Source organism: Elephas maximus, chromosome 3 (assembly GCF_024166365.1).
Source record: "Elephas maximus indicus isolate mEleMax1 chromosome 3, mEleMax1 primary haplotype, whole genome shotgun sequence".
In the NCBI taxonomy this organism is placed as follows: domain Eukaryota; kingdom Metazoa; phylum Chordata; class Mammalia; order Proboscidea; family Elephantidae; genus Elephas; species Elephas maximus.
In genome coordinates this window covers 61,840,450-61,865,486 of record NC_064821.1, presented here as the reverse complement: position 1 = coordinate 61,865,486, position 25,037 = coordinate 61,840,450, and the positions used below count along the sequence as shown (strand labels likewise).

At 57.0% G+C, this 25,037-nt stretch overlaps 1 protein-coding gene across 7 annotated transcripts in view; it reads left to right on the top strand.

Annotated features, from left to right (window-relative positions):
- Nucleotides 1-24,567, top strand: part of RAP1GAP (RAP1 GTPase activating protein) — a 71,818-nt gene extending 47,251 nt beyond the window's left edge. For 2 of the 7 annotated variants that reach the window (XM_049878187.1, XM_049878184.1), the window contains 23 exons: nucleotides 962-997; nucleotides 2,038-2,085; nucleotides 3,333-3,371; nucleotides 3,994-4,179; nucleotides 7,221-7,324; nucleotides 7,554-7,632; nucleotides 8,088-8,141; nucleotides 9,218-9,301; nucleotides 9,528-9,628; nucleotides 9,763-9,892; nucleotides 10,838-10,993; nucleotides 11,750-11,821; nucleotides 12,364-12,450; nucleotides 13,138-13,275; nucleotides 15,419-15,550; nucleotides 18,105-18,182; nucleotides 19,057-19,166; nucleotides 20,252-20,365; nucleotides 22,148-22,271; nucleotides 23,200-23,302; nucleotides 23,745-23,848; nucleotides 24,091-24,133; nucleotides 24,511-24,567. In XM_049878187.1, coding sequence (XP_049734144.1) covers nucleotides 980-997; nucleotides 2,038-2,085; nucleotides 3,333-3,371; nucleotides 3,994-4,179; nucleotides 7,221-7,324; nucleotides 7,554-7,632; nucleotides 8,088-8,141; nucleotides 9,218-9,301; nucleotides 9,528-9,628; nucleotides 9,763-9,892; nucleotides 10,838-10,993; nucleotides 11,750-11,821; nucleotides 12,364-12,450; nucleotides 13,138-13,275; nucleotides 15,419-15,550; nucleotides 18,105-18,182; nucleotides 19,057-19,166; nucleotides 20,252-20,365; nucleotides 22,148-22,271; nucleotides 23,200-23,302; nucleotides 23,745-23,848; nucleotides 24,091-24,099 — 2,070 coding nt within the window. In that variant the 5' untranslated portion in view covers nucleotides 962-979 and the 3' untranslated portion in view covers nucleotides 24,100-24,133; nucleotides 24,511-24,567. Of the gene's footprint in view, nucleotides 1-961; nucleotides 998-2,037; nucleotides 2,086-3,332; nucleotides 3,372-3,993; nucleotides 4,180-7,220; nucleotides 7,325-7,553; nucleotides 7,633-8,087; nucleotides 8,142-9,217; nucleotides 9,302-9,527; nucleotides 9,629-9,762; nucleotides 9,893-10,837; nucleotides 10,994-11,749; nucleotides 11,822-12,363; nucleotides 12,451-13,137; nucleotides 13,276-15,418; nucleotides 15,551-18,104; nucleotides 18,183-19,056; nucleotides 19,167-20,251; nucleotides 20,366-22,147; nucleotides 22,272-23,199; nucleotides 23,303-23,713; nucleotides 23,849-24,090; nucleotides 24,134-24,510 lie in introns of all 7 variants that reach the window. The other 5 variants (XR_007516552.1, XR_007516551.1, XM_049878188.1 and 2 more) reach the window with 3 other exon arrangements.
- The last annotated feature ends 470 nt before the right edge of the window (nucleotides 24,568-25,037 follow it).

Here is a 25,037-nt window from a genome sequence, read left to right as displayed (position 1 = left end):
TGGGGGTGTTTACTGGTGCACAATTCCATAGCACACATGTATGAGTTTGGGTGGTGTTCCACTGGGCAGCAGGAGCCCCAGAGTTGAGGCCTCGGAGGGCTGGGGGAGGGACAACACCTTGGAGACTTGGGGGGCTTTGCAGGCCCAGCCCCCAGCCCCACTAGCCGGCAGGGATGCCGCCTTCCAGGAAGGCTTGGAGGGAGTTGGCTCTGGAGAGTCTGATGCTGCCAAGCACAGCTGGCCGACGTCCGATTAACCCTGTGTGTGCCCTGGCTGGCCTCAGGAGAGGCTGGCTGGAGCCTGAGAGGGTGCATGTGGGCTCACACGCAGGTATTGGGCCAGTGGGGCATTTTGACATCCTCTCTCCCAAAGAGCTACCCAGCCCCCACTGCTTGAGAAGTTGCTGTCTAAGAAGGGACCCATGGCCCAGCTTCATCGGGACCTGCCCTCTTCAGAAGCCCTGAGGGAATCCTGTGGCGGGATGGTGGAACCCACACACCCCCTGGAGAGCCTGGGAGATTGGACTCTGGGGCAGGGACCTGGGGCTAGGTTCCTAGCTCTTCTGAGGGGTACATGTGCCCACCCTGGCGCTGCCAGCCTTCATTGTTTTGGGGGAGATTTGCCTCTCATCCAACCCTGGCTCTTGATCCGAGGGTCACAATCATCGGTGTTGGAGGCAGTTGGCCTCCTCCCTCAAGGAAGGTGACAGAGCAGATCCGGGTGTGATAGTAGGCCCAGGACACTGGGTAACTTCACTTGGCAATTGGTCAAACTCTGTGGGTCCGATGCATAGATCCCCCTCCCAAGATGACCCCCTCTAGCTACCTCAGAAACAGGTGCCATGGTGGTTAGTTAGAGTGAGGGAGGCAGGAGGGCTGGGGTGGGTAAAGACTCTTGGGGGCTGAGTGGGGCCAGCTGGGCCACCCCCAGGACTGACCTCGCTCCCCCATCTCTGTTGCAGAACACAGATCTGTTTGAGATGATTGAAAAGATGCAGGTGAGGTTGGCTCTGTAACCTGTTCTGGGGAACCACAGAGCCTGCTGGGTTGGGGCGGGGCGGGGGGCTTGCTGCGTCTTCAGCCCTATATCTCTCTGCGGACTGGCCAGGAGCAGGTGGTAGCAACATATTGTCCAAAGTTCTCTGTCTGGGGGACAGGGTAGAAGATAAGGCTGGTCCAGCTCAGCTCCCTGTCTGACCCAGGGGCCCAGCCTTGCCTCCCCAGCTCCCATCCCTGAGTAGATCCCCAGCATGCTGAAGTCAACTCCTCAGACTCCCCACCCCAACACACACAGTACGCACCGGGAAGATTGAGAGTATCCATTCTTGAACTTGTCCAGATGCCTACCCCCACCTTACTAAAGCACTGCAGGCTCTGCGGGACCCCCATTTGGAATAGGGGAGGGAGCAGGCCTGGCGGGGCTTTGTCAGCCTGAGGCAGCCCAGCATCCTGGGGTGCAGCCTCTCCTTTGACCCCTGCCCACCCTCCATCCCCGGTCCTGGTCTTAGAGGCCCTTGTCTGAGTTTTGCAAGTGAATGTGCTGTAAGGTGGGCAGGGGGTGGCAGGAGTGAGGGTGACTGGAACAAACCTCAGGAGCTTTGCCTGATGTCAGCTAACCCTCAAACCCCCTGCTGTTCTCCTCCCTCCTCCTCTTCTCTGCCTTTCCTAGTCTTTCTGTCTCCACCTTTTTCTCTTAACCACACACATCTGTGGAGAGGCAGTGCACTGCCCCCCCCACCCCAGGCTCACACACAGGCCACATACAGCGCCCCCGCCCCCACTCCCAGCGGCATGTGCATTCCGGCCGGTGCAGAGCTCAGCCCCCACCCGCTCTGGCAGCCTCCATGGCCTAGGGCACCACCAGGACAGCCAGCCACACAAAGAGGGCTAACACCCCGCCCTGGGGAGCACCCCACACCCGCGGGTCTCTGCCGGGACTTCCCCTTCCACACGCAAAAGGGTGCAACCCATCCATGGGGAGGCAGCGCTCAGCAGCAGGCATGGGGGGGTGACAGGGTATGTTGCCTTCTTTTTGCAGGGAAGCAGGATGGATGAACAACGATGCTCCTTCCCGCCACCCCTCAAAGTAGGTCTGCACCATAGCCCCCCTGCCCACCCCTGTGAACCACCCTCTGAAGAGTGTGGGTACCTGGGCGGGGATGGGGAAGGGAATCAGACTTCTCCTCCCCCTTTACACCCCCCATTCCCTGCCCCCCACTCTGGGGTAGCAGTGTGGGGTCTGGGAAGTGGTGCCACAGCACCTATAGAGACAGTAGCCGGGAGAACCCAGCCTCCCCTTTCATGAAGTAGTCACTTCTATGTGTCAGGTCTGGGGCCGTGAGGGTGATCCTTGGGGAGATCTGAGACACTGAGACACTCCCTTGTCCTAAGGCTGGAGCCTCCAATTCAACTCCATAAATTCAACTCCATAAACTCACCCCCCCACCCCACACCCCCGCTTTCCAGACCTCCTGCCCTGAAGTCGAGACCTCCACCTCTCAGAAGGCAGCCCGCTGCAAAACGTTTTCCCTAAAAACAATGACGGTCAGCAGTTGCAGGAAGACACAATCCCAGACCTAGAATGCCTTTGAGTTACAGCTCCATGTGGCTTCTGCCTGGGGTGGAGGGTGGGGACCTGGGGAGGGTGGTGGCGCTGCCCGCCGGACACCTGTGCAGAGACTGACGGGAGGCTGAGCACTGAAGGGCAGGAGGGAAGGCTCTTGTTTACGACTCAGAATTTTCTGGGGGGAGCTGCGCAGCCTCTCCAGATAGGCATTTAGTTCCTGGTACCTGGAGTGGCCCTGGAAGGCTGGGAGCTGGCCCTGGGGAGTGGGGCCAGGGCTACAAGGGTGATGGCTAAAGGGGGTTCATGGACCTGATGCTTTGTCCAGGGCGGTGGTTCTCCAAGTGTGGTCCCCAGACCAGCAGCATCAGCGTCATCTGGGAGTTTGTTAGAAATGCAAATTCTTAGGCCCTACCCCAGACCTGCTGTATCAGAAACTCTAGGGGTGGGCCCAGTGATCTGTGTTTTAACAAGCCCCTTAGGCTTGACTGATGCAGTAAGAACCACTGGTCCAGAAGTTTCTTCCCAGGAGGCAGAAAGATCCAGAAGATGCCAGGCCTCAGTGACCTAAGCCTGCTCGGCCTCTGCCTTGCGGGGTCACCCCAGAGGAAGCCTCTGCCCCATCAGCAAATTAGGGAGATGAAGACACAGCGCCATCCACACACCCAGCCCGTGTGGCTAGCTGAGAATGGAGTCATTCTAGGGAGACCGGAAGATGTGAGGGGTGAGGACCCGCCCCAGCTGAACTCTACCCTGCTTGTGTTTTGCAGACGGAGGAGGACTACATTCCCTACCCGAGTGTCCATGAGGTAACCAGCTGGACCCCCAAGCCCACCCTCACTCTGAGTCCCAGGACACCTGGGTCCTCCTGCTCAGGAGCCTGTCAACGGGCCTTGCTGTGCGGGTGGGGACTCAGTTTACAGGCCCAAGACTTCAGAGCTAAACATTTCTGCCTCCTCAGGCCGAGGTCCTGCTCCATTCACCCCCTTCTCATCCTTCCAGCCAGGGACACTGGGCTTGGTGCTGTCTGGGTCTGTGCCTGCAATGGGAGGAAGAGGGCTGGAACAGATACCCTGGGGGTAGATACGAACCCTGGGGGCTCACATAGGCTCCCAACTGTCCTTGGTACCCCTTGGTGTTGTTGTTAGTTACCATCGAGTCGATTTCTACTCATAGTGGCCCCATGTGACAGAGTAGAACTGCTCCATAGAATTTCGTAGGCAGTAATCTTTACAGGATCAGATTGCCAGTTCTTTTTCCCGAGAAGCTACTGGGTGGGTCTGTTAGCAGCCAAGTGTTTAACCATTGCACCACTAGGTCTCCTTCAATACCCCTTAGTTATGGCAAAAGTAGCTTCAGATCTGGGGGGTGGTACTGGGGTCCAGGGTGGGGCACAGTGTGGGGCAGCTCTCAGCCAGGTTCCCCCTTCAGGTCCTGGGGCGAGAAGGGCCCTTCCCCCTCATCCTGCTGCCTCAGTTCGGGGGCTACTGGATTGAAGGCACCAACCATGAAATGACCAGCATCCCGGAGACAGAGCCGCTGCCATCACCCACCGCCAAGGTCAAGCTTGAGTGCAACCCCACAGCCCGCATCTACCGGAAGCACTTTCTGGGCAAGGTCAGTGGCCTGCTGGTGCTGGGGCCTGGGCTGGGAAGGGGGTGGGCCTGGGAGGGAGCAGAACCCATTGGCTGGGCCTGAGTGACAGTCCCAGAGCCCGGATTCTCGGGGAGCATGTATAGGGGGTTCATTTGCTCATTCAGCAAACAGTACTGCAAAAGACAGGAGTAGTCTGGCATTGTGGTTAACAGCAGGGACCCCACCGGGGTTTGAATCCTGGCTCTGCCACCTACTACATGGGACATTGATCAAGTCCGTCCCTTTACCTCTCTGTGCCCCTTTTTCCTCACCTATAGAAAGGGAGATGGTAATGGTGCTCACCTCTTGAAGTTGCTGTGAGGCTCGAATGAGATGATGCTTAGGAGGTGTTTAGAATGGTGTTTGGTACACAGTAAGCATTCAGTCAGGGTTAACAAATATGAGCACCAGCTGTGTGTCTGGCCCTGTTCTGGGCCAGGTGTATATATGATAACCAACAGAAAAAGGTCCAGGGTCTGCCCTGGGGCAGCTTGTGGTGGAGGCTGGGAAGACACAGTTGATGTGGCTTGACCCGGATCGTGCAGCCCTACCCTACCACCAGCCCCAGGGCAAGGACCCTGCCCAGTGACAGTTCATCAGGGTGCTGCACCAGGGTGTCCAGGGGAGAGTTACTGGGTGAGGTTATGGTACACAGTCGTGGGGGCCGGAGGGGCGGGCATATGCTGGAATCCTGTACGTGCCAGGCCCCAGGCCAGGTGCTGTCTGTGTGTCAGTGTACAACAAAGCAGAGAAGCGTCACTTGGGTTCTGGAGTCCCAAGGCCTAGGTGCAAATCTTGGCTCTTCCATTTCTTGATGCTGTGACCTTGGGTGAGTTATTTAATTTTCCTGAGCCTGTTTCCTCATCTGCAAAAATGGGGAATAAAAGCACGTGTAAAACATATAGAGCCAGCCATGCCTGGCATGTAACAGTCAATAAATGTTAGCTGTTATTACTGAATCTTCACAATTACCTTGTGAGATCAGGATTATTATTATGTTTTTATGGAAGAAGAAAGTGAAGCTCAGAGAGGTGAAGTGACTTGGCCAAGGTCACATAATTACTGAGCTGGGAATTATTGGACAGGTGCTGACCTCTGAGTGGACTTGAACTGCCAACCTTTCCGTTAGCAGTCAAGCGCACTAACCGTTTGCATCACCCAGGGACTCTAAACCCAGAACAGGGCATGGAATTCCAACTCTGAGTCATTTGGATGGAAAGAGAGACATCCAGGTGTCTGCTGTCCAGAGGCTCTCAGTTGGGTCTGGACCTGGGATGTGGTAGCATCCAGGGGGAAGGCATGGGCTCAGCAGGTAGTGGTCCTCAGAAAAGTTTGCTGAAGGAGTGGTGAGTGACGGAATGGAGCTGCTGGGCCTTGAGCACAGAATGATTTGAAGAGGCACAGGTTGCGGGGTTTGGATGCCCCATTTTCAGGGCAGGGCCTGGTCTGTGCCCCCAGTATCTAGCACATGGGAGGAGCTTGTGTATTTTGTTGAATGGGATTGGCTTGGCCTTCTGTGATCAGGGACAACTTCCTGGAAGAGGTGTGGTAACCAGAAACAGGCTATCATTACAGAGGGGAGGGAGTTCTAGAGTGGAGGCTGCCCACCCTAGGGGCTGGCAGGGAGGCAGGGCCATTTCCTGACTCCAGGTGGAATGACTAGGGAAGCAGCCAGGTGCTCCGGCATCAGGCCCTGTTCTGGCAGAGGGAGAAGGTCAGGGTGACTTTGGGCCCTGACTTCCCGGGACCCTGAGCCCATCCTCCCACTGTGTCCTTTGGGTTCCTCTGGGTCTGGGTTGGAGGGTCCAGGGAAAATCCCAACCCCAAGTCATTGGTGGGGTCAGGGCTTTGGTGCAGCTCCCCTTGCCCAGTGCCTGCCCCTCTCTCTCTGTGGCTGGTGGCAAGCATCTGAGGGTCTCTGCCACTCTGTGCCCAGCCAGGGCTAGGGGGACTCTGTGCCCCAAGTCTACTCAGAATTTCTATCCCTGAACTACAGGTTTGTGGGGCACATCCCCTGGCCCTCCACCTCTCTCTCTTCCTGCCCTCTGAGCACAGGGGTTCATGTTTAAACAGGACTGACTTCTAGGATGATTCCTGGGGCGGGCGTGGCTGGGGATCCGGCTCCGCTCCCAGGGCTGGGGCTGGGCAGGGGAGCCCAGGGCCAGGCTGGGGTGGCATCTCCTGACACCCACAGCCCTTGGCTTTGGGACTTCCCCTCCTGGAGGGGCCAGCTCTGGGCTCCTCTGGGGGTGCCATCCCTGCTGCAGCCACCCCTTGTGCCCTCTGGGGTATTTGTTCCCAGCCCTGTGGCTGCTGTTCCAGGTGAGGTGGGAGGGTGAGAACCTGCTGGGTCAGCCGCCCAGTATGTTTATGAGCTGTTTCACTTCCTGTTTCTCATGGGCCCTGACTTCAAGGCCCTCTGAATAAGAGGTTCAGCAGTCAGTCAGTTAGCATAACTTTACTGAGCACCTACTGTGTGCTCTGCCCTGAGAAGGATGAGGCAGAAGGATAACCACTCTCCCTGTTGAGGCCCAGAGAGGGACAGGGATTTGCCTGGTTGCATAGCCAGGCCCAGGCCCTGTCATCCCCTCCAGTCCTCCCTGTGGTCTGGCCCCTCTGGTCTTTGTGCAGAGGGGCCCAGCAGGTACAAATATGGTCCTTGACTTTGGTGAGGACCTTGAGAGCCAAGGTTACTACAAATGTTCACTGAACACCTACACTGTGCTGGGCACTTTGCCTCTTGAGCCTCTGTCACCATCCTGCAAGGCAGGTGGCCTCACTCTCACCTTACAGACTCGGAAACCAAGGCACAGAGAGGTGAAGTGAGCTTCTTAGGCCACTGGCAAGGTGCAGAGCTGGGGTTTGAATGCAGGTCTGTCTCCTGCAGAGTCCATGCTATAAGCCGTGATGCCTGCTACCTGGTGAAGGACCCCCACCTGGGAGGGGCTTGTCTTTTCTGGTCTGGTTTCCTGGAGGCCTCAGGCTCTGCCTCACTCACTGCCCCGCCCCCACCTGCCACACAGGAGCATTTCAATTACTACTCCTTGGACACGGCCCTGGGCCACCTGGTCTTCTCGCTCAAGTATGATGTCATCGGCGACCAAGAGCACCTGAGGCTGCTGCTCAGGTAAGGGCGGGAGGAGGGATCCTAAGACAGCTTGAAGGGCTGAGGTCTTATAATGTGAGAGCCATCGAGGCCCAGACAGTGGCAGGGATTTTCCTGGCCGCATGCCAAGCCCAGGCCCTGTCATCCCCTCTGGCCCTCCCTGTGGTCTGCCCCTCTGGATTTCGTGCAGAGGGGCCCAGTCTCCCTTCCCCACTGCGAAGCTCCTCACTCTCCTTCTCCTTCCTCCCAGGACCAAGTGCCGGACATATCATGACGTCATCCCCATCTCCTGCCTCACTGAGTTCCCCAACGTGGTCCAGATGGCAAAGGTGAGGCCTCTGCCACCACCCACCACCCATGTCAAGACCCCCACATGCTCAGCGCCCTCTGGACACCCTAGGTGGGCACACAGCTGAGCTGTGGCTTTGCTTTAGCGGCCTCATCTTTAGCTCCAGGTCCTAGCCCTGGGAGCAGTAGCCCTGTCTGTGTGGTCTTTTTCTCCCATGTTCCCACTATGCTACGTCTTCTCACGGGTTCCTGTTCCCTGTATGCCTGTTTTGGGCACTCTCTAGAGCATTCTCAGGTACCAGGGGACCCCAGCTCTCTGCACCTCGTTGTGAGCAGCAGTGAGCTCCTGAGTCCTGCTTCAGCCTTTGTTGTCCCCAGCGTGGTCCCTCCTTTGGCCTTTCTGCTGCTGTCCTCCCCTAGACCTGTGTCAGTGAGGCCCAGGGGCCCCACGCCTCCTCCCCTCCCCCAACTCAGCCCCCCTTATCTCCTTCTGCAGCTGGTGTGTGAAGATGTGAATGTGGACCGGTTCTACCCTGTGCTCTACCCTAAGGTATGGGTGGATCTGGACCCCGCTCCCTAAGAAGGCATGGGGAACTGGGGGACTAAGCACTTACTGAGCACCGGCTGGGTACTGGTCAATTTTGCTAAATGCTCTCATTTAATCCTCACAATAACCCTGCAAAAATCCACAGTTTGCAAAAGAGGAACCAGGGGCCCAGAAAGGTTCTGTGCCTTACACAAGGATGCACAGCAGATAAGGAGGGCCTGCATTAAAACTTCAGCTGCCTGTCTCATGGCCATGGTACCAGGCATTACTTATAGCTGGCAACTCCCAACGCTGCTTTGAAGCCCTGCCACCTTTGGCTTGTGCTCCTGAGACATGGGGACTCCAGGCCTCCCTTGGGAAGGATCTCTTCTCTTCTGGTCTTGCCCTCTGACCCCAGAGCAGACAGCGGCTACACTTCCATTTCTGATGCTGGGTGCTGGTTTTGAGGTGCTATGGGAAAAGGGGCAGGGGCTTCTGTCTTCATTGAGCCCGAAGGGCTTCCTGGAAGAGGTGGGCCTTGAAAGACGTGTGGCTTTTGTGGCTTTGACTGAGTTCTAGAGCAGGGTGAGATCCCTGACGGGTGGTGTGGTCCAGGAAAGGTCTCCTAAGGGAAGGGGCCTCAGAAATCAAGTTCTGCCTCTTGGTTACAGAAGAGGAAACAGGGAATTGCTCAAGGCCCAATCAAGATGGTGGGACTTGGCTGTTCTAGGATGCAGTGGGTTTACGGAGGAGCCAAGGAGCAAGCTGGGTGTTACAGAGTGGCATGGGGGCGGGCTCAGCCGTGGCAGGTAGGAGGCTCCTGGGTAAACTCCAGAGCAATGAGCTTAAGCTTTGGAACCCAGTAGACCTGGATTCGAGTCCCAACTCTTCCACTTGGAAACTGGCAAGTTATTCCAGCTCTCTGAACCTTGGTTCCTCCGTCTGTAAAACAGGGACAGCAGGAGTGTCTTCCTCATGGGCTTGCTGTGAGGCACATAGAGGGCCTGGCACAGTGCTTGGCGCATAGAAAGAGCTCAATATGTGGCAACTTGAAAAAAAGCCATCTCTCTGTCCCACTTCCCCTTGTCCTCTCCACCCAGGCTTCCCGCCTCATTGTCACCTTTGATGAGCATGTGATCAGCAATAACTTCAAGTTTGGAGTCATTTACCAGAAGCTTGGGCAGGTGTGCTCCACCTCCCCCTCTCTGCTCGCCCACCTGTCTTACCCTGTATCTGGGACCTCACACCTTTGCTAGGGGAGAACGCCTGCCAAGGGGTTTCACTGCCCAGGGGCTCAGGGGCTTGCCCAGAGTCCTCCCTTCAGCCTTTTCTGGGTGCCAGCAGGGGTGGGGGGCAGGACTGCTCAGGAGCCCCAGCCCGATGACCTTGACCCCTCTTTGTGGCCCCCAGACCTCCGAGGAAGAACTCTTCAGCACCAATGAGGAAAGCCCAGCCTTCGTGGAGTTCCTGGAGTTTCTTGGCCAGAAGATCAAACTGCAGGACTTTAAGGGGTGAGCGTTAGGGTGGCAGAAACAGACCATAATTTGACCCATTTCCCTGGGCAGGGAGGGAGCCCTTGTCCTGGCCCCATGGAGGCCTGGCTGGGGCTAGAGACTGAGCCGTGGCCTGGGGGCCCTGGGGGCAGGTTCCGAGGAGGCCTGGACGTGACCCACGGGCAGACGGGGACCGAGTCTGTGTACTGCAACTTCCGCAACAAGGAGATCATGTTTCACGTGTCCACCAAGCTGCCCTACACAGAAGGGGACGCCCAGCAGGTAGCCTGGGCACCTACCCACCTGCTTCCCACCTGTCTACCCGTCTACCTGTCCATCCAGTGTCCATCACACCAGGCTCAGTGCTGGGCCTTGGGATAGAGATGGATATGATCTACCCCCTCCACCATCCTCACCATCAGAGGCTCTCGGTCCACTTGGGGAGGGGAGAGAGGCTGCTACAATGCTATAAAAAGCCTCAGTTCCCAAGTCTGTGAAATGGGAATAATGGCACCTACCTCGTAGGTAAGCATAAATGAGGGGATGTACATAGGGTGTCTAGAACCGTGCCTGGTTCATAGTAAGTGCTCAATAAATGTGGGCTAGTGTTATTACAGGGAGTGAAGGGCATTGTGGTGTCCCATGAGGGCACTTCGACTTGGTAGAGATAGGAGGCGTGGAAGTAGGAGGCCCAGAGGTGAGAAAGTATAGGGCAAATTCAGGGAACTGGACTCAGATATTTGCCCCATTTTCCTGGGCTTCCTGCAGGGCTGTCCAGGTTAGCCCCACCTGCCCCAGGGGATAAAAGTGTAACGTGAAAAAAATGGAAATGTTTATTCTTTTAGTGTCTTTTTATTTTCTTCTGATAAGACCCTGCTTGTCTGAGGAACACAAGTACATGCCAAGTAGAACTTGTTTATTCAGTGAGGCCATCTTGGGGGAACTTAGAAAGAAGGACTGAAGAGTAGGGTCTAGGGACCAGGAGACCTGGGTCTGAGTCTCTTAGCTCACTCTAGAACCTTGAGTAAGTCACTTTCTACTTGGCCTCGGATGCCAAGAAAACTAAAATAAGTTTAAGACAAGTTTTTCATCAAATTTTTTGGGGGGAAGCAAGTCTTGGATGTGCCCCTTGCCTGCCCCAAGTCCTCCACACCCCTGCCAGCACCCTGTACCCAGCCCCAGAGGGCCCCTCTTGGCAGGACGTGACGGCCACGACCCTGTGCTCAGTTGCAGCGGAAGCGGCACATCGGGAACGACATCGTGGCCGTGGTCTTCCAGGATGAGAACACGCCCTTCGTGCCCGACATGATTGCGTCCAACTTCCTGCATGCCTATGTGGTGGTGCAGGCTGAGGGCGGGGCCCCTGATGGCCCCTTCTACAAGGTGGGTGGTCTTGGAGCCCCCAGGGCCTCAGACTCAGACCTAGGGCATCAGCAGCTCTGCCCTCACTGCTGCAAGGCCTCTCTTGCATATAGGGGGTTCATTTGGGGGGCTCTGAGCTTGCTTCCTGCTTTGATGAGGGAGGATTTCCATTATTCCCTCTCTGCCTTCCCAAAGGCCACCCCCTCGAGGAGGCCTGTTACTCCCCTCCGCCCCGTGGCCCAGAATCACCTTCCTCTGCCTCCTTCGGCCTTCCCACCTTCACTATCCCCAGTTACTCCTGTTGCCCTCCTCCCCTTCCCATCAGTCAGGTTCAGGGCAAAGGGTCAAGGAGCTGAAATCATGTGGTTCATTGACCCAATCAGCAGTTATGGAGCCCTGCCTCTGAAGGGTAGGCCCCATGCCCAGCATGGGGCGGGAGGGGGTGTAATTTAGGGGTCCCTAGGCGGTATACTGGGGCTGGGTTTTTTAGGTGGTGTAAATGGTTTGTGCTGGGCTACTAACCAAAAGATTAGTGGTTCAAACCTACCAAGTGGTTCCTTGGAAGAAAGGCCTGGTGACCTGCTTCTGTAAAGATGACAGCCAAGAAAACCCTATGGAGCAGCTCTACTGTGTAACACATGGGGTCTCCATGAGTCGGAACTAACTCCATGGCAGTGGGTTTGGTTTGGTTTTAGTTGGCTGGTATGGGGCAGTGGGGCAGAGGTGCTGGGGCAGAGCAGGCCCCAGGCTCCACAGGGTCAGCTGCCCTCTTTCCAGGTCTCTGTCACCGCCCGGGATGATGTGCCCTTCTTTGGGCCCCCTCTCCCGGACCCTGCTGTGTTCAGGAAGGTGAGCAGAAACCCCATCCCCAGTCATGGGCAGGGAGGGGTGCATATTCTGCTGGATGAGGTCCTGAAGCCCCACCGTGTGCTGGGGCAGCTGGACTCCCCTGACTTGCAACTGGGGCCTGGCTTTTACAGGGTCATACAACAAGCAACTACACCAGTTACATTTCCGTAGCAGACTTTGTGGTTACAAAGCGCATGACTCCCCTCTGGAGCCACACTTTAAGCCCTGGCTCCAGCCCCATGCAGAGCACACCCGCTGCCCCAGATGGAGGAATAGGAGACCCCAGCCCAGACCTTAGCATCTGAGGGGTTTGCCCTCCTGAGGGGGTGGGTGGGCACGAAGGCACAGGGCCCTCAGATACCTGGGCTGTGGAGCTGAGCCCTAGGTGACACCCTTCAGTGAATGAAGTGAGGGCAGCCCCAGACCTCAGCAGGGGTGGCTTAGGAGCTCTGGCCCCTGCTTCCTGGGGGTTTAGCCCCTTGTTTCTGGTCTCAACTGACTCCCCTTTCTCTTCTTTTCTCTCCTGCACTGGGGGCTCCCAGGGGCCTGAGTTCCAGGAATTTTTGCTGACAAAGCTGATCAATGCTGAATATGCCTGCTACAAGGCAGAGAAGTTTGCCAAACTGGAGGTGAGGGTGTGGGTCTCCTGCTGGGGCTGATCCCCCGCAACTCCTTTCTAACTCAGAATCTCAGTCCTGCCCTGGGGAGGGAAAAGGCTTGTTGAGACTATAGATGCGCAGGGGTGAGGGCCTTGCAACAGTCAGGGAGGAAGGATTTAGGAATGAGTTGGGATTGAAAAATCCATGGAACAACTCTAGTCTGTACACATGGGGTGGCTACAGAATTGACTCAGCAGCAACCGACAACAACAGGGCATGGGTGGAGTCCTGGGTGGTGCGAATGGTTGATGCACTTGGCTGCTAATGGAAAAGTTGGAAGTCCGAGTCTACCTAGAGGTGCCTCAGAAGAAAGACCTGGTGATCTACGTCCAAAAAATCAGCCATTGGAAACCCCATGGAGTGTAGTTCTGCTTTGACACACACGGGGTCACCGTGAGTCAGAATCAACAGGGCAACTAGTTATAAGAGTGTGTAGGAGGGGGCCTCCGAAGTGGCAGGCTGATGAAGGGGGGGGTGACAGGAACGGAGCGGGGGGTGAAGCCAGATCTTGAGGGCCCATAAGGAGCCCTGGGGACTGCTTGAGCTGGGAGGGTCCCCAGTCCAGACTCTTTCCGACTCGGCACTTACTTCTGGAATTGGAGCCATGGGACCAGGACTGATCCCTGGGGTATCCTCACCACTGCACCTGGCCCATAGGAGCGGACACGGGCTGCTCTCCTGGAGACGCTCCATGAGGAGCTGCATACCCACAGCCAGTCTATGATGGGCCTGGGCGGGGACGAGGACAAGATGGAGAATGGCGGCGGGGGCGGTGGCTTCTTCGAGTCTTTCAAGGTGAGGTCCCTGGGTCTGCCAGTGAGGGGGGAGGGGCATGGTTTAGGACGGAGCTGGGACAGGGCTGATAGGTGAGGTGTGGGGGTGTGGCTAGAGGGTGGAGTCTGGATAAGGGTGGGGCTCAAGGGGACCCAAGGATTTAGGGTACCAGTTCCTGGAGAAGGACATCATGCTTGGTGAAGTAGAGGATCAGTGAAAAAGAGATGGACTGACACAGTGGTTGTAACAATGGGCTCAAACATATGAACAATTGTGAAGATAGCACAGGACTGGGCAGTGTTTCTTTCTGTTGGACATAGGGTCCCTATTAGTCGGAAGTGACTTGCAGCACCAAACAACAACAGGCTTGGGGGTGTGGTCTGGTTCTGGGTAGAACTTCCAGCAGAGTAGAGTGTAAGGTGGGGCTCTGGCCTGGGGAGGAGTTAATGTTTTGGAGGCAGGACCTAGACTTGGGGGTGGAGTCTGCCGGGGAGTTGTGCTGAAGTGCCAAGGGTGGTGGCTGCCAGGTCAGCATGCAGAGAAGGGGGGAGGAGGCCTCTCTTCTGACGGAGGGACAGAAACAGAGGTCCCTGAGTATGAACTCAGTGGCCACTGAAGAGGCACTTGGCCTGTGTGAACTTAGGCCTGTGTGACCCACCCTAGCTGTCTCTGGTTTAGCTTAGTGTTAAGGGCACAGACTCCCTGGGTTCAAATCCCAGTGCTACCACTTACGAGCTGGCTGTTCTTCGAGCCTCAGTTTCTTCATCTGTTAAGTGGGGTAGTAGAGACTTATTTCATACAACTGTTACTGAGTTATTATTTGTAAGGCAGTTAGACTAAGTTAGAAAGCAAAATGCCCTGCCTGCCTCAGCACCTATTTACTGTTCAGAGTGCGAGGCAGAGGTGGAAGGAGTTCTCCTGCCCCTTGGGACTCACCCAAGCTGCAGGTCCTTAGGGTGTAAGCAGCACCCCTCTTTGCCACCCTCTTCTCCACCTACAGATGGGGGACTGCCCATCCTCCAGGTACCTGGCCCGGCCAGCCTGAGGCCTCACCTTCACCCCAAGGCATGCCACAGAGCTAGAGACATGGGTTTGCATAAGAGAACTAGCCAAGTTGCCCAGGCCTGCTCCGGAGCTGAGGTGAACAGAAGGTAGCTTAGGAAGGGCCTTGCCTCTGCCCGCTGGAGACAGGGAACATGGATCTGGGTACCTTTTTTTGAGAGAGGGTCTGGTGGTCCCACATCTGGCAGGTGCTGGATGGTGCACCTATATTAGGTCAAAGAATTTCTAAGAGGCAGCAGAGCCCACAGTTAAGGGCATGGGATTTGGCATCTGGGTTCCGAGCTTGCCTCTGCCTCAGTTTCATCATGTGTAAAGTGGGCATAATAATAGTTAACCCCTTTGTAGGGCTGATGGGTAGATTAAGTGAGAGAGCAAATATATACGGCCTTGTGTCAGTAAAGATTCACTGGAAAAAGGAAGGGAGGGAGGGAATGAAAGAAGGAAAGAAGAAAGCTCTTAGATCTAGGAAGGAAGAAAACTGAGTTTTCTGGAAGGTTCTCTGTGCACATTATGGTCATGACCCAGTCTGTTCTTCAGTCCTTATGATAGCCACATGGGGAGGAGACCGGGACTCAGAGAGGTGAAGTGGCTTGCCCAAGGTCACCCCTGTTCATTGCTAGCAGAGCCAAACTACCCATAGGCACCATGTGGACCTGCCTCCTGTGTGACGGATAGGGAAACTGAGGCCTTATGAGAGCAAGGGACTTCCTGGGGTCACCCAGAGTGGCACTGGGCTACCAGTCCGTGGAGAAGGACATCATGCTTGGTAGAGGGTCAGCAAACATGAGATGGATTGACACAGTGGCTGCAACAGTGGGCTCAAACATAGTGAGGATGGTACAGGACTGGGCAATGTTTTGTTCTGTTGGATATAGGGTCACTATAGTTGGAACCAGTTGAGGGCACCTACCAACAACGGCCTGAGGGAGTGGTCTGTTTCTGGGGTAGCGCTTGGGCTGGGAGTAGAGTATAAGGTGGGACCCTGGCTTGGGGAGGAGTTAATGAAGGGACCAGATGCCTGGCTTCTGGTGCTGCCAGGGCTCTGGGTTTCCCTGAGGTGGTGGTGTCTTATGACCCCTGTGTCCCCTCCCCACTCCCACAGCGGGTCATCCGAAGCCGCAGCCAATCAATGGATGCCATGGGGCTAAGCAACAAGAAGCCTAACACTGTGTCTACTAGCCACAGTGGGAGCTTTGCGCCCAACAATCCCGACCTGGCCAAGGCAGCTGGAATAGTGAGTGTCCCCCTCCTGCTCCTCCCTCCGGGACCCTTGGTTCTCCCTTTCCTCCTTAGGCTGGCCCCATGTCCATTACCCTGCTGTCCATGTGCCTGTCCTGGGCTCTGGACTCAGTCTAGCCACTGCTCTCCATGGGATTGAGTTCCTAGACTGGGACACTGGGAAGCTGAGAGCCTGTGGCCCCCTCCCCAGCACCTCCACCCTCCCCTCCTCTGAGCCCCTCATTTGGGTGTGGACTTTCTTGGGGTCAGCTTGGGGTAGCCTCTATATCACATTTCTTACTGAGCACCTACTGTCTGTTGTGTGCTGGGAATTGGGCTGCTGTAGGGGGACCTATTGTCAGCCTTGAGTTTCTGGGAGCACCTACTGTGTGTCAGTCTGTGGGCACCCACTGTGTGTCAGGACCTGGTTGCAGTGTGCCTGGTTCTGGGATGCTGTGTGGTTACCTACTGTGTGTCATGACCCGGGTTGCTCTATGGACATCTACTCTGTGGGCATGTATTGTGGGTCTGGCCCCAAGCTTCTGTGAGTACCTACCGTGTGTCAGTTCCTGGCTTGCTGTGTGGATGGCTACACTGTGAACACCTGCTGTGTGTCAGGTCCTGGGCTCCCGTATGGACATGTATGCTATGAGCATCTATTATGGGCCTGGCCCTGAGCTTCTGTGAATGCCTACTGTGTGTCAGTTACTGGGTTGCTGTGTGGATGGCTACACTGTGAACACCCATTGTGTGTCAGAACCTGAGCTGCTGTGTGGACATGTATTCTACGAGCATCTATTATGGGCCTGGCCCTGAACTTCCGTGAATGCCTACTGCGTGTCAGGTCCTGGGCTGCTGTGTGGAAGGCTTCATTGTGAGCACCTACTGTGTGTCTGGCCCTGGGTTGCTGTGTGGACAGCTACACTGTGAGCACCTACCCTGTGTCTGATCCTGGGCTGCCGTGTGGACGGCTACACTGAGCACCTACTGTGTGTCAGGTCCTGGACTGCCGTGTGGATGGCTTCACTGTGAGCAACTACTGTGTGTCTGGTCCTGGGCTGCTGTGTGAACTTGTGCTTTGTGAGCATCTATTATGGACCTGGCCCTGACCTTCTGTGAGCACCTACTGTGTGTCAGTCCTGGGCCACTGTGTGGGCGTCAACTCTGTGAACACCTACTGTGTGCCCAGCCCTGGGCTGCTGTGTGAGAACTTACTGTATGTCAGGAAATGGGCTACTGACTGAGTACATAATGTGTGCTAAGCCCTGGACCTTGCTGAATACCTCCTAGGTGTCAGGAAGTGAGCTGCTCTGTGAGCATCTACTTAGTGAGCACCTGTGTGCCCGGCCCTAGGCTGCTGTGCGAGCACCTACTGTGCACCAGGGCCTCTGTGGCTGTGTGACTACCTATTTGTGTCAGGAACTGGGCTTCTGTGTGAGCATCTCCTGAATGAGCACCTACTGTGTGATTACTCACTGTCTGCCAGACTGGGATTCTGTTGCTAACACCTAAGGGAATGCTGGGGGCATAGAATGCTAAACAAGGCTTCACTTGCAGGCGTATCTGCTTTCCGCCACCCGGTGGCCACCCAGGGCACTGCACCTGTTGCTTTGCTTCCCAATCCCCATCCATCCCTCCATCCCTCCCTTCCTCCCTTCCTCCCTTCCTCCCTTCCTCCCTTCCTCCCTCCCTCCCTCCCTCCCTCCCTCCCTCCCTCCCTCCCTCATTTATTGACTGTCTACTGCAAGCCAGGCCCTGTGCTCAGTGCTGTGAGGCTGTGCCCCGTGGCAGGGAGGCACCCCCCAGCCCCTGCCCTGTGGTCTGGCCTGGCCAGGGGAGAAAGGTGGGTTCTCTGCTGTCCAGCAGTGTCACCAAGCCCACTGCCATCAGAGGAACAGGCCAACCCCCCTACTGAGATTTACTAACCCCCCCCATTCTGAATGGGCCTAGCCTCCTGTGGGTGGCCGAAGAGGGGCCCCAGGGACAGGGCCAGGCCAGCAACACCCACCATGGCAGTAACCAGACCCATTTCTGTTTTTGTCTTTGCACAACTCTCCGCTCTCTTCATGTTGCTTCCTTCTTCTTCCACTCTCTTCTTGTTCTTTGTTTCTCCTTCCTTGTCTCTCCCTGATGTCTCCCTACCCTCTCCCGCCTTTGTATTTCTTCTTTCCTCTTGTATCTCCATTTGCTCCTCCCTCCCCTTTCCACTGTTCTCTTTTTTCCTCCCCCTTTCTTCCATTCTCTGCCTGTGTCTGTTCCTGTGCCCGTCTCTGTCTTCTCCTCCCTGTCTCTGTACTGCACTGTCACGTGCCCTGTCTCCATCTCTGTCTTTCTGACTCTCTCTCCCTTCCCATCCCTCTTTCTGTTTTCTCCGTTTTTTGTTTCTGCACCACACTTTTCTCTTCCCTTCCCTTACCCTGCCTCTCTTCTTTGTTTTTCCCTGTCCGTCTGTCTTTCCGTCGTCCTTCCCGTTTCACCTCTCCATGTCTCTCCCTCCTGCCATCTCTCTCTCTCTGACTCTTGATGTCTGTCTGTCTCTCTCTCTGCCCCTGTCCTCTGCTACTTGCCAGTCATTGCTTATTCCTGGGAAAAGCGCGAGTAGATTCGGACGCCGGGGCAGTGCCATAGGCATAGGAACCGTGGAAGAGGTTGTCGTCCGCGGGGCCACCAGCTCTGGAGGCTGCCTGCACGCGCTGCTCTCTGCTCACTCTCAGGACGGAGGCCATATTGGGGACGTTGCCCCCCTGACCCCTGGGACAGGCCCAAGGGTGTGCAGGATGGAGTGCCGGCAGCTCTGATGGCACTCAGGGCCTGCTTTGGGGCCGGATACCAGTGCCAGCACCAGTGCCCCCACCAGAGGCCTCTGACCCTACCCTGTCCCCTGGGACCCTAGCCCGGTGCCTGCTGGGATTTGGTACCCAAAGACCCTGTGCCCAGCCGCACGTCCCCCAATATTGCCAGTTCTGCATGGAGCACCATCTTTCCCTCTGCCCTGACTGCCCCGCACTTCGTGACCATAAACTGTCCTGGGGACTCCTGCCCCTCTGTGCCTCCCTAGGGCCCACCTTCCTGACGCTGGTGCCTGGGGCACCCCACTCCAGTGTGTGGGGCAATGGGGAGGTTATCTTTTGGCTGCTGGGGTAGGGGCTTGGGTTTTGCTATGCCCGCTCTCTCACCATGCACCTATTGGCTGCAGGCCCCACCGAGACCTGGTAGGTGGGGAGAGGACTTGGCTTCCTCTCCTCTCAGCCCCACAGTGGCTGCCCCAATCCCCTTAGGGCTCTGCCCTTCTCCTCTTGGGCCGAGATCCCAGGCCAGCCCCACTGTGTGAGCTTGCCCCTGCTGGGCCCGTCTCCCTGTCTGTAAACTGGGAGGGCTGTCTCTGGAGATGGACATTTTCTCTCGCTCTTTCTTGCTCATTGCCTCTCTTCAGATCCTGGGGCAGTGGGGCTCCAGGGTAGCATGTGGGGGGCACGGGGACTTCCAGAGCAGGTGGGCACTGAGTTGGGCCTCTCCCCACAGTCATTGATCGTCCCTGGGAAGAGCCCCACGAGAAAGAAATCAGGCCCATTTGGCTCACGCCGCAGCAGTGCCATCGGCATCGAGAACATCCAGGAGGTGCAGGAGAAAAGGTGGGTGGGGGGCAGGTCCTGTGTCCCCTCGGGCCCCCTCCCTGTCCCCCCACTGCCCCTCTCCTGACCCCCACTCAGTGACAGAGGGGAGCAGGCAGTAGGGAGTGCCCTGGCCCTCTGTGTCCCCCATCGGTCACAGCTGTGCAGCCTCGTCCCTGCAGTGTGTCCAGCACCAGGGCCAGCACGTCACATACCCGGAAACGTTGTTACCTTCCTGCAGTCCTACTGGCTCACTGGTGGCGCCCACGCCTTGTGGGTGGAGAAGTCATAGGTCAGAGGGGTGGAGGCGCTTGCCCGGGCCACACAGCCAGTGAGGGGTGGAGCTGGAATCTGAGACCTGGTCTGTCTGGGGTCAGCACCCACTCCACTGTCCCAGTGAGTGGGGGTAATACCAGGGCTGCTGTCTTGGTATCAGGGCAGTACTGGCAGGAACATGGGGGTGAATGTATATGGGCAGGCACAGGGCAGCAAGCTCGTATTAGTAGTGGGGCAGCCCCTGGAAAGCAGAGGCTAGTACGTGGGTGTGACATGCAACTGGGCTGTGTGACCTTGGGCAAGTCACTGTACCTGTCTGAGCCTCAGTGTCTAAATCTGAAAAATGGGAATAAGAACAGGACCAACATTGCGAGGCTGCTGTGAAGATTTAGTGTGACGCACCTGAAGCTCTTAGCGTGGTGGTGGCACACTGAGAAGGTGCTGGGAGTGGAGCTGGCACTGTCCTCATTGTCACCAGAACTCAGAATTCTTTAATCTGAATTCAAATCCTAGCTGGGTGTCCCGGGCCAGGTTCCTTCCCATCTCAGAGTTCCAGGCTTCTTGTCCGTAACAGGGGACAGCCATAGCCCCTGCCTTAGTGGGGTGGAGTTGGGAGGTGCCCTGTCACACATATGCCCCAGCAGTGCCTGCCCCTCTCTGGCCAGGCCAGCTCAGGCGTCCACCAGGATGGCTCTGGGGAACTCTGAGCCAGGGCCCCTCTGGTACAAGGCTTGAGGTTCCCATGACCTCCACCCACCACCAGGGCCTCCTTCTACCCCTGGTGCGAGACCTGGTGCTGAATCCCCCCGCTGCCCTCGTGTGCCCTGCAGGGAGAGCCCCCCGGCTGGTCAGAAGACCCCAGACAGCGGGCACGTCTCACAGGAGCCCAAGTCAGAGAACTCATCCACACAGAGCTCCCCGGAGATGCCCACGACCAAGAACAGGTTGGGGCTCAGGACATGCCATGCTGGGGGCTTGGCTGTGATGGGCTCATCCCCTCCATCCCCAGCCTGGACTCCAGGCTCTGGGGACACTGACACCACCACACCAGACTGTCACCACACTGGGGCGTCACCAAGGCCTGGGTGCTCTCATGGGTCCTCCCCAAGTCACTGAGTGTTCCATGCATGCCTTACCCCATGCCAAACCCTGGAACACGGTGGCGAGCTGGCGTACACGGCCCCCACATGATGGAGCTGTTGGTCTAGTGTAAACATAACCAATAAGCTATTTGTAGACAGAGATGACAGGAGGTGAATAAAACAGGGATGTGGTGGAGAAGGACGGGGGCGGGGGGGTAGTGTTTTAGATGCATACGCAGGGAAGACGTCCCCGAAGGGTTGACATTTGAACGGGGGACCTGAAGGAGGAGTCACCATGCTGAGGCTGGCATAGCAGAGGGGAGAGGATTTCAGGTAAAAAGCACAGCCAGTGCAGAGGCCCTGAGGCAGGAAAGAGCTCGGCTGCTTGAGGGAGGGGAAAGACGGGTAGTACAGTTGAAGCCCAGGGAGTGAGGGGCTGGGCCAGGCAGGCACGTGCAGAGTGGTGGTGGGAGCGAGGCTAGAGAGGTGGGCACGACTTTGGAGGCCATGTGAGAATGTTGTGGGAGACCAGGAGCCTCTGGAAGATAGTGACTGAGGAAGTGAGGCTTTTACAAGCTGACTGTGGTCGAGGTGTGAAGAGATGGCACAGGGACAGGGACAGGGAGACCAGGTGATGGTGCTAGACCAGATGGTGGCTATGGAGGAAGGGAGAAGCGTGGGGGCTGGGGATGTATTTGGAAGGTAGAGCTAACAGGCCCAGGAGCATGGTATGGCCTTGGTGAGCTCTGGTGACATGGACTGGCCTAGGAGGCCACCCCTCAGACATTCACCCACTCTCCATTTTGTCCTCCGGCACGTGTTGGCTGAGCCTTTTGGTGCCAGGCCCTGTGCCAGGCCCCGTGCCAGAGGCCAAAAGTGTCAGGGGACTTGGTATGGCCTGAAGAGTCAGGCTAGTGAACATGGAGGCAGGAAAGGGTTATTAGGGACCAGGGACGGGGACGGACAAGGCATGCAGGACCCAGAGGAGAGAGGTCATTCCTACCTTGGGAGGAGGAATCAGGGAGGGCCTCCTGGAGTAGGGGGCCCTGGGCTGAGGTTTCAAAGATAAATTTGTTTTGGGGGATTCGAAGGAAGGACTGAGACTCCAGGCAGGAGACCCAGAGGCCCTGAGCATGAAACAGAATTATGGGGGAGTTAAGAGAGTGCACTCTGCGGTTGGAAGGCCTGACCCACACCTCTGTTCTTTCTGCCTGGGCTGGGTGACTTTGGGCCACATGCTTACCCTCTCTGTGCCTTGGTGTCTCCTCATCTATAAGTTGGGTGTAATGATAGTAATGAAATAATTCACATGAAAGTGCTTAGATAGTGTCTAGCACAGAGTCAATCACGCACTAGTTGTTGAAACTAAGCCAAGGTGATTGGACTTTATCTGGGGCACTAGGGAGCCAGGATAGGGTTCTGAGCAAGGAGGGACATGCTCAGGTACAGGTATTAGGAAGGACAGTGGCGGGGGAGGCTGCAGTGGGAGTCCGGGAGGCTTAGTGGTCCAGAGACCCATAATGGGGGCACAAAGGCATTTGGCTGGCTGCGGGCTAGACTCTCTGGGCTGGGAGGGTGGAGGTGAGGGCGTGGCCCAGGCCATGCCCAGGGTGACGCTGGTTGATGGGGCACTGTCTGTGGCAGAGCGGAGACAGTGGCCCAGAGGACAGAAGTGCTGAAGGACTTCTCCCGCTCCTCGTCCAGTGCCAGCAGCTTTGCCAGCGTGGTGGAGGAGACGGAGGGTGTGGACGGGGATGACACAGGCCTGGTAAGAGGTCCTGGGGGTGGCTGCACAGTGGTTGGGGTTCTTATCCCTGGAGATGCTCTGGGTAGAAGCATGTGGCTGAAATGTGATCTGGGGACCTAGCCCAAGAGAATGACACTGACTCTCCCCTCTTCTGAAACCTGCCATGGCTCCCCAGTACCCTTCACAGAAAGCCAAATCTCTAAGACCATTGACCATCTGGACCCTTGAGTCCTCCCTCCCCAGCCTCATCTCTTACTGCTTCAGCCACTCTGCACTCCGTTGCAGTCTCCCAGACATACCAGGCCCATTCTTCTTTCCAGGACTCTGCATGAGACTCTGTCTGGAATTCTGCCTCCTCCTTCCCCCTTTGCCTGGGTGACTTCTATTCACCTGTCTTGACTCAGCCTCACATCACCTCCTCCTGAAAGCCCTCCCTGATTTCCTAGTCCCAGAATAGGTTAGGAATCTCCTGTAGTTTCACAGACCCCCAGCCATTATCCTTAACACCCGTTGGTCATTCTTCAGTCAGCAAACCTTTACCTGTTCCAGGTGCTGCAGGTGTGGCAGGGAACAATGCAGACCAAGGCCCTGCTTCTTGGGGCTTAGATTTTAGAATGATTAGTTCTCCTCTCTGCTGTCTCCGCTCCTAGACCTTGAGCTCCCCAAGGGCAGAGGCCATGCCCATTTTCCTGGTCCAAGCCACGGAGAACATCAGTGAATGTTGCTGAATGAATGAATGTATGGAAGTGACTGGTGCATGCTTGTAGTCTGTGCCTCCAGGCCACCCTCCCTTCTGTGGTCTCCCTGGATCAGTTCTGGGCCCTGGCCTCCTTTTGGTGGGGCAAGGGTAGGGGGTCGTGGAACGTGGCGGGGGCAAGCCAGTGCCATGGTGTGAGCCAACTTCCTCGCCCCCTCCTCCCTTCCTCCCTCTGTCCTCCTGCCTCTCCAGGAGAGCGTCTCATCCTCAGGGACGCCCCACAAGCGGGACTCCTTCATCTATAGCACATGGCTGGAGGACAGTGTCAGCACCACCAGTGGGGGCAGCTCACCAGGTACCAGGCCAGGGGCAGCTTCTCCCACCAAGAAGGGTTGGAGGGGACAGGGCTGGGTACAGAGTGTCTGAGACCAGTTCTCACACCCCAAGTGGTGGGTGTGTGATGGGACCCAGGTCCAGGACCTGACATCCCTGACACCAGCAGACACAGACGAACCCAGTCACAGCCCAGCACTTCCGCCCAGTGCTCTCTGCCACACCACACGCCCTGCTTCCTCCTGATGGCCTGTGTGCCTGGACGGTGGGCTGGAGGACTGGTTGCTGCTGGGGGGGTCTTGGAGGATGACAGGAGGGACAAGGGAGGGCGTTAAGGGTGGGGGTCCCTGAGGGAGGGACTTGATGGGGTTGGGGAACATGGTGTCGACCGCCCACCCATGCCCCCGTTTCCCTGGTGCCTCCCCGCGGCCAGTGAGGTGGCTCCCTCCTGCCCCCCTCCCCAGGCCCCTCACGGTCACCCCACCCAGACGCCAGCAAGTCAGGGGACCCTGTGTGTCCCGAGATCAAGATCCAGCTGGAAGCCTCTGAGCAGCACATGCCCCAGCTGGTAGGTGCAGCCACGGGGGGCTGGCAGGGTGGGGGCAGATGGCCTGGTGCTGCCCTGGGTGTAAGCCCTCCGGGAGGGCACTAGCTGTTGGGGAGAGGCATAAACGGGACAGGAGTGGGGCTGGGCCAAGTGTGCCCCAGGCCAGGATGGGTGCAGCTGGTGACACCTGTGTGCCTGTGTCTCCTGCCCCACACTGTCGTCTGTCGTGTCACCTGCCCCATCACCATTGTCTGCCTGTGCAGGACTGTTAGTCGGGCCACCATCTCTGAAGAAGAAACTGAGCAGGTTAGACCCTGCCCCTCAACCCTTGCTTGGCGGGAGGAAGGTGGTTCGTGGGTAGGGGGCTAGGCTGACTCCTTCCGCTTCCCTTTGCCCCCTCTGGGGGAGAGTACTGTACCTGGGGTCAGTCCTCTGCTACTCAGTTGCCGGGTGACTCAGGCAGGTCATGACCCATCTCTGGGCCTCAGTTTTCTTATCTGTGTAATGGGGTGTTGCCTCAGCCCATAAGCTGCTGAGAGGATTCAGTGGGAATTTCTCGGGGAGGCAAGGGTCTAGGAAGTCCCAGTGAATAGAAAGGACCCCGAGCCCGAAAACCTAAGGGTGAGGCTCTCAGGCTCCCTTCTCCCTGCTTCATGGTGTCTCCCTCTCCCTTTGCCCCGCAGACAAGGCCGCAGAAGCACAAGGTGAAGACGCTATGTCAAGTCCAGGCAGAAGGAGCCTCTGCCCTCAAGGCCATGCCCAACTTATGGGCTGGCCCCCATCTCCCCAGCTCTGCCCCTGGCCTACCAGTGTGGGCTGCTCTGCAGGGTGGAGCCATCCAGACCAGGGAGCGGGGAAGCTGCTGGCATCACCCCCACCCCCCCAGGCTGGGGGTCTGGGCTGGGGAAGGGAGTAGACAGTTGAAGCAGGACTCCATGCTGGCCTGCCTCTGTCCTGAGCCCCCATCACCCGAGGCACCCCTCTGGACTCAGGGGGAACAAGATGGGAGAGGGTATTGAGATGTGTCAGTGCACATAGCTTACCAGGAGGAAGCAGGGTGCAAGGTGTGGCAGAGAGAGCACTGGGCTGGGCGTTCTGGGTTCTGACTTGGATTCTGCTGTGTGGTTCTGGGCAAGTCACTCTCCCTCTCTGGACACCTGCTACAATGCATGAGATTATTTCAGAGGTCCCTGAAGACTGTGATTTCATG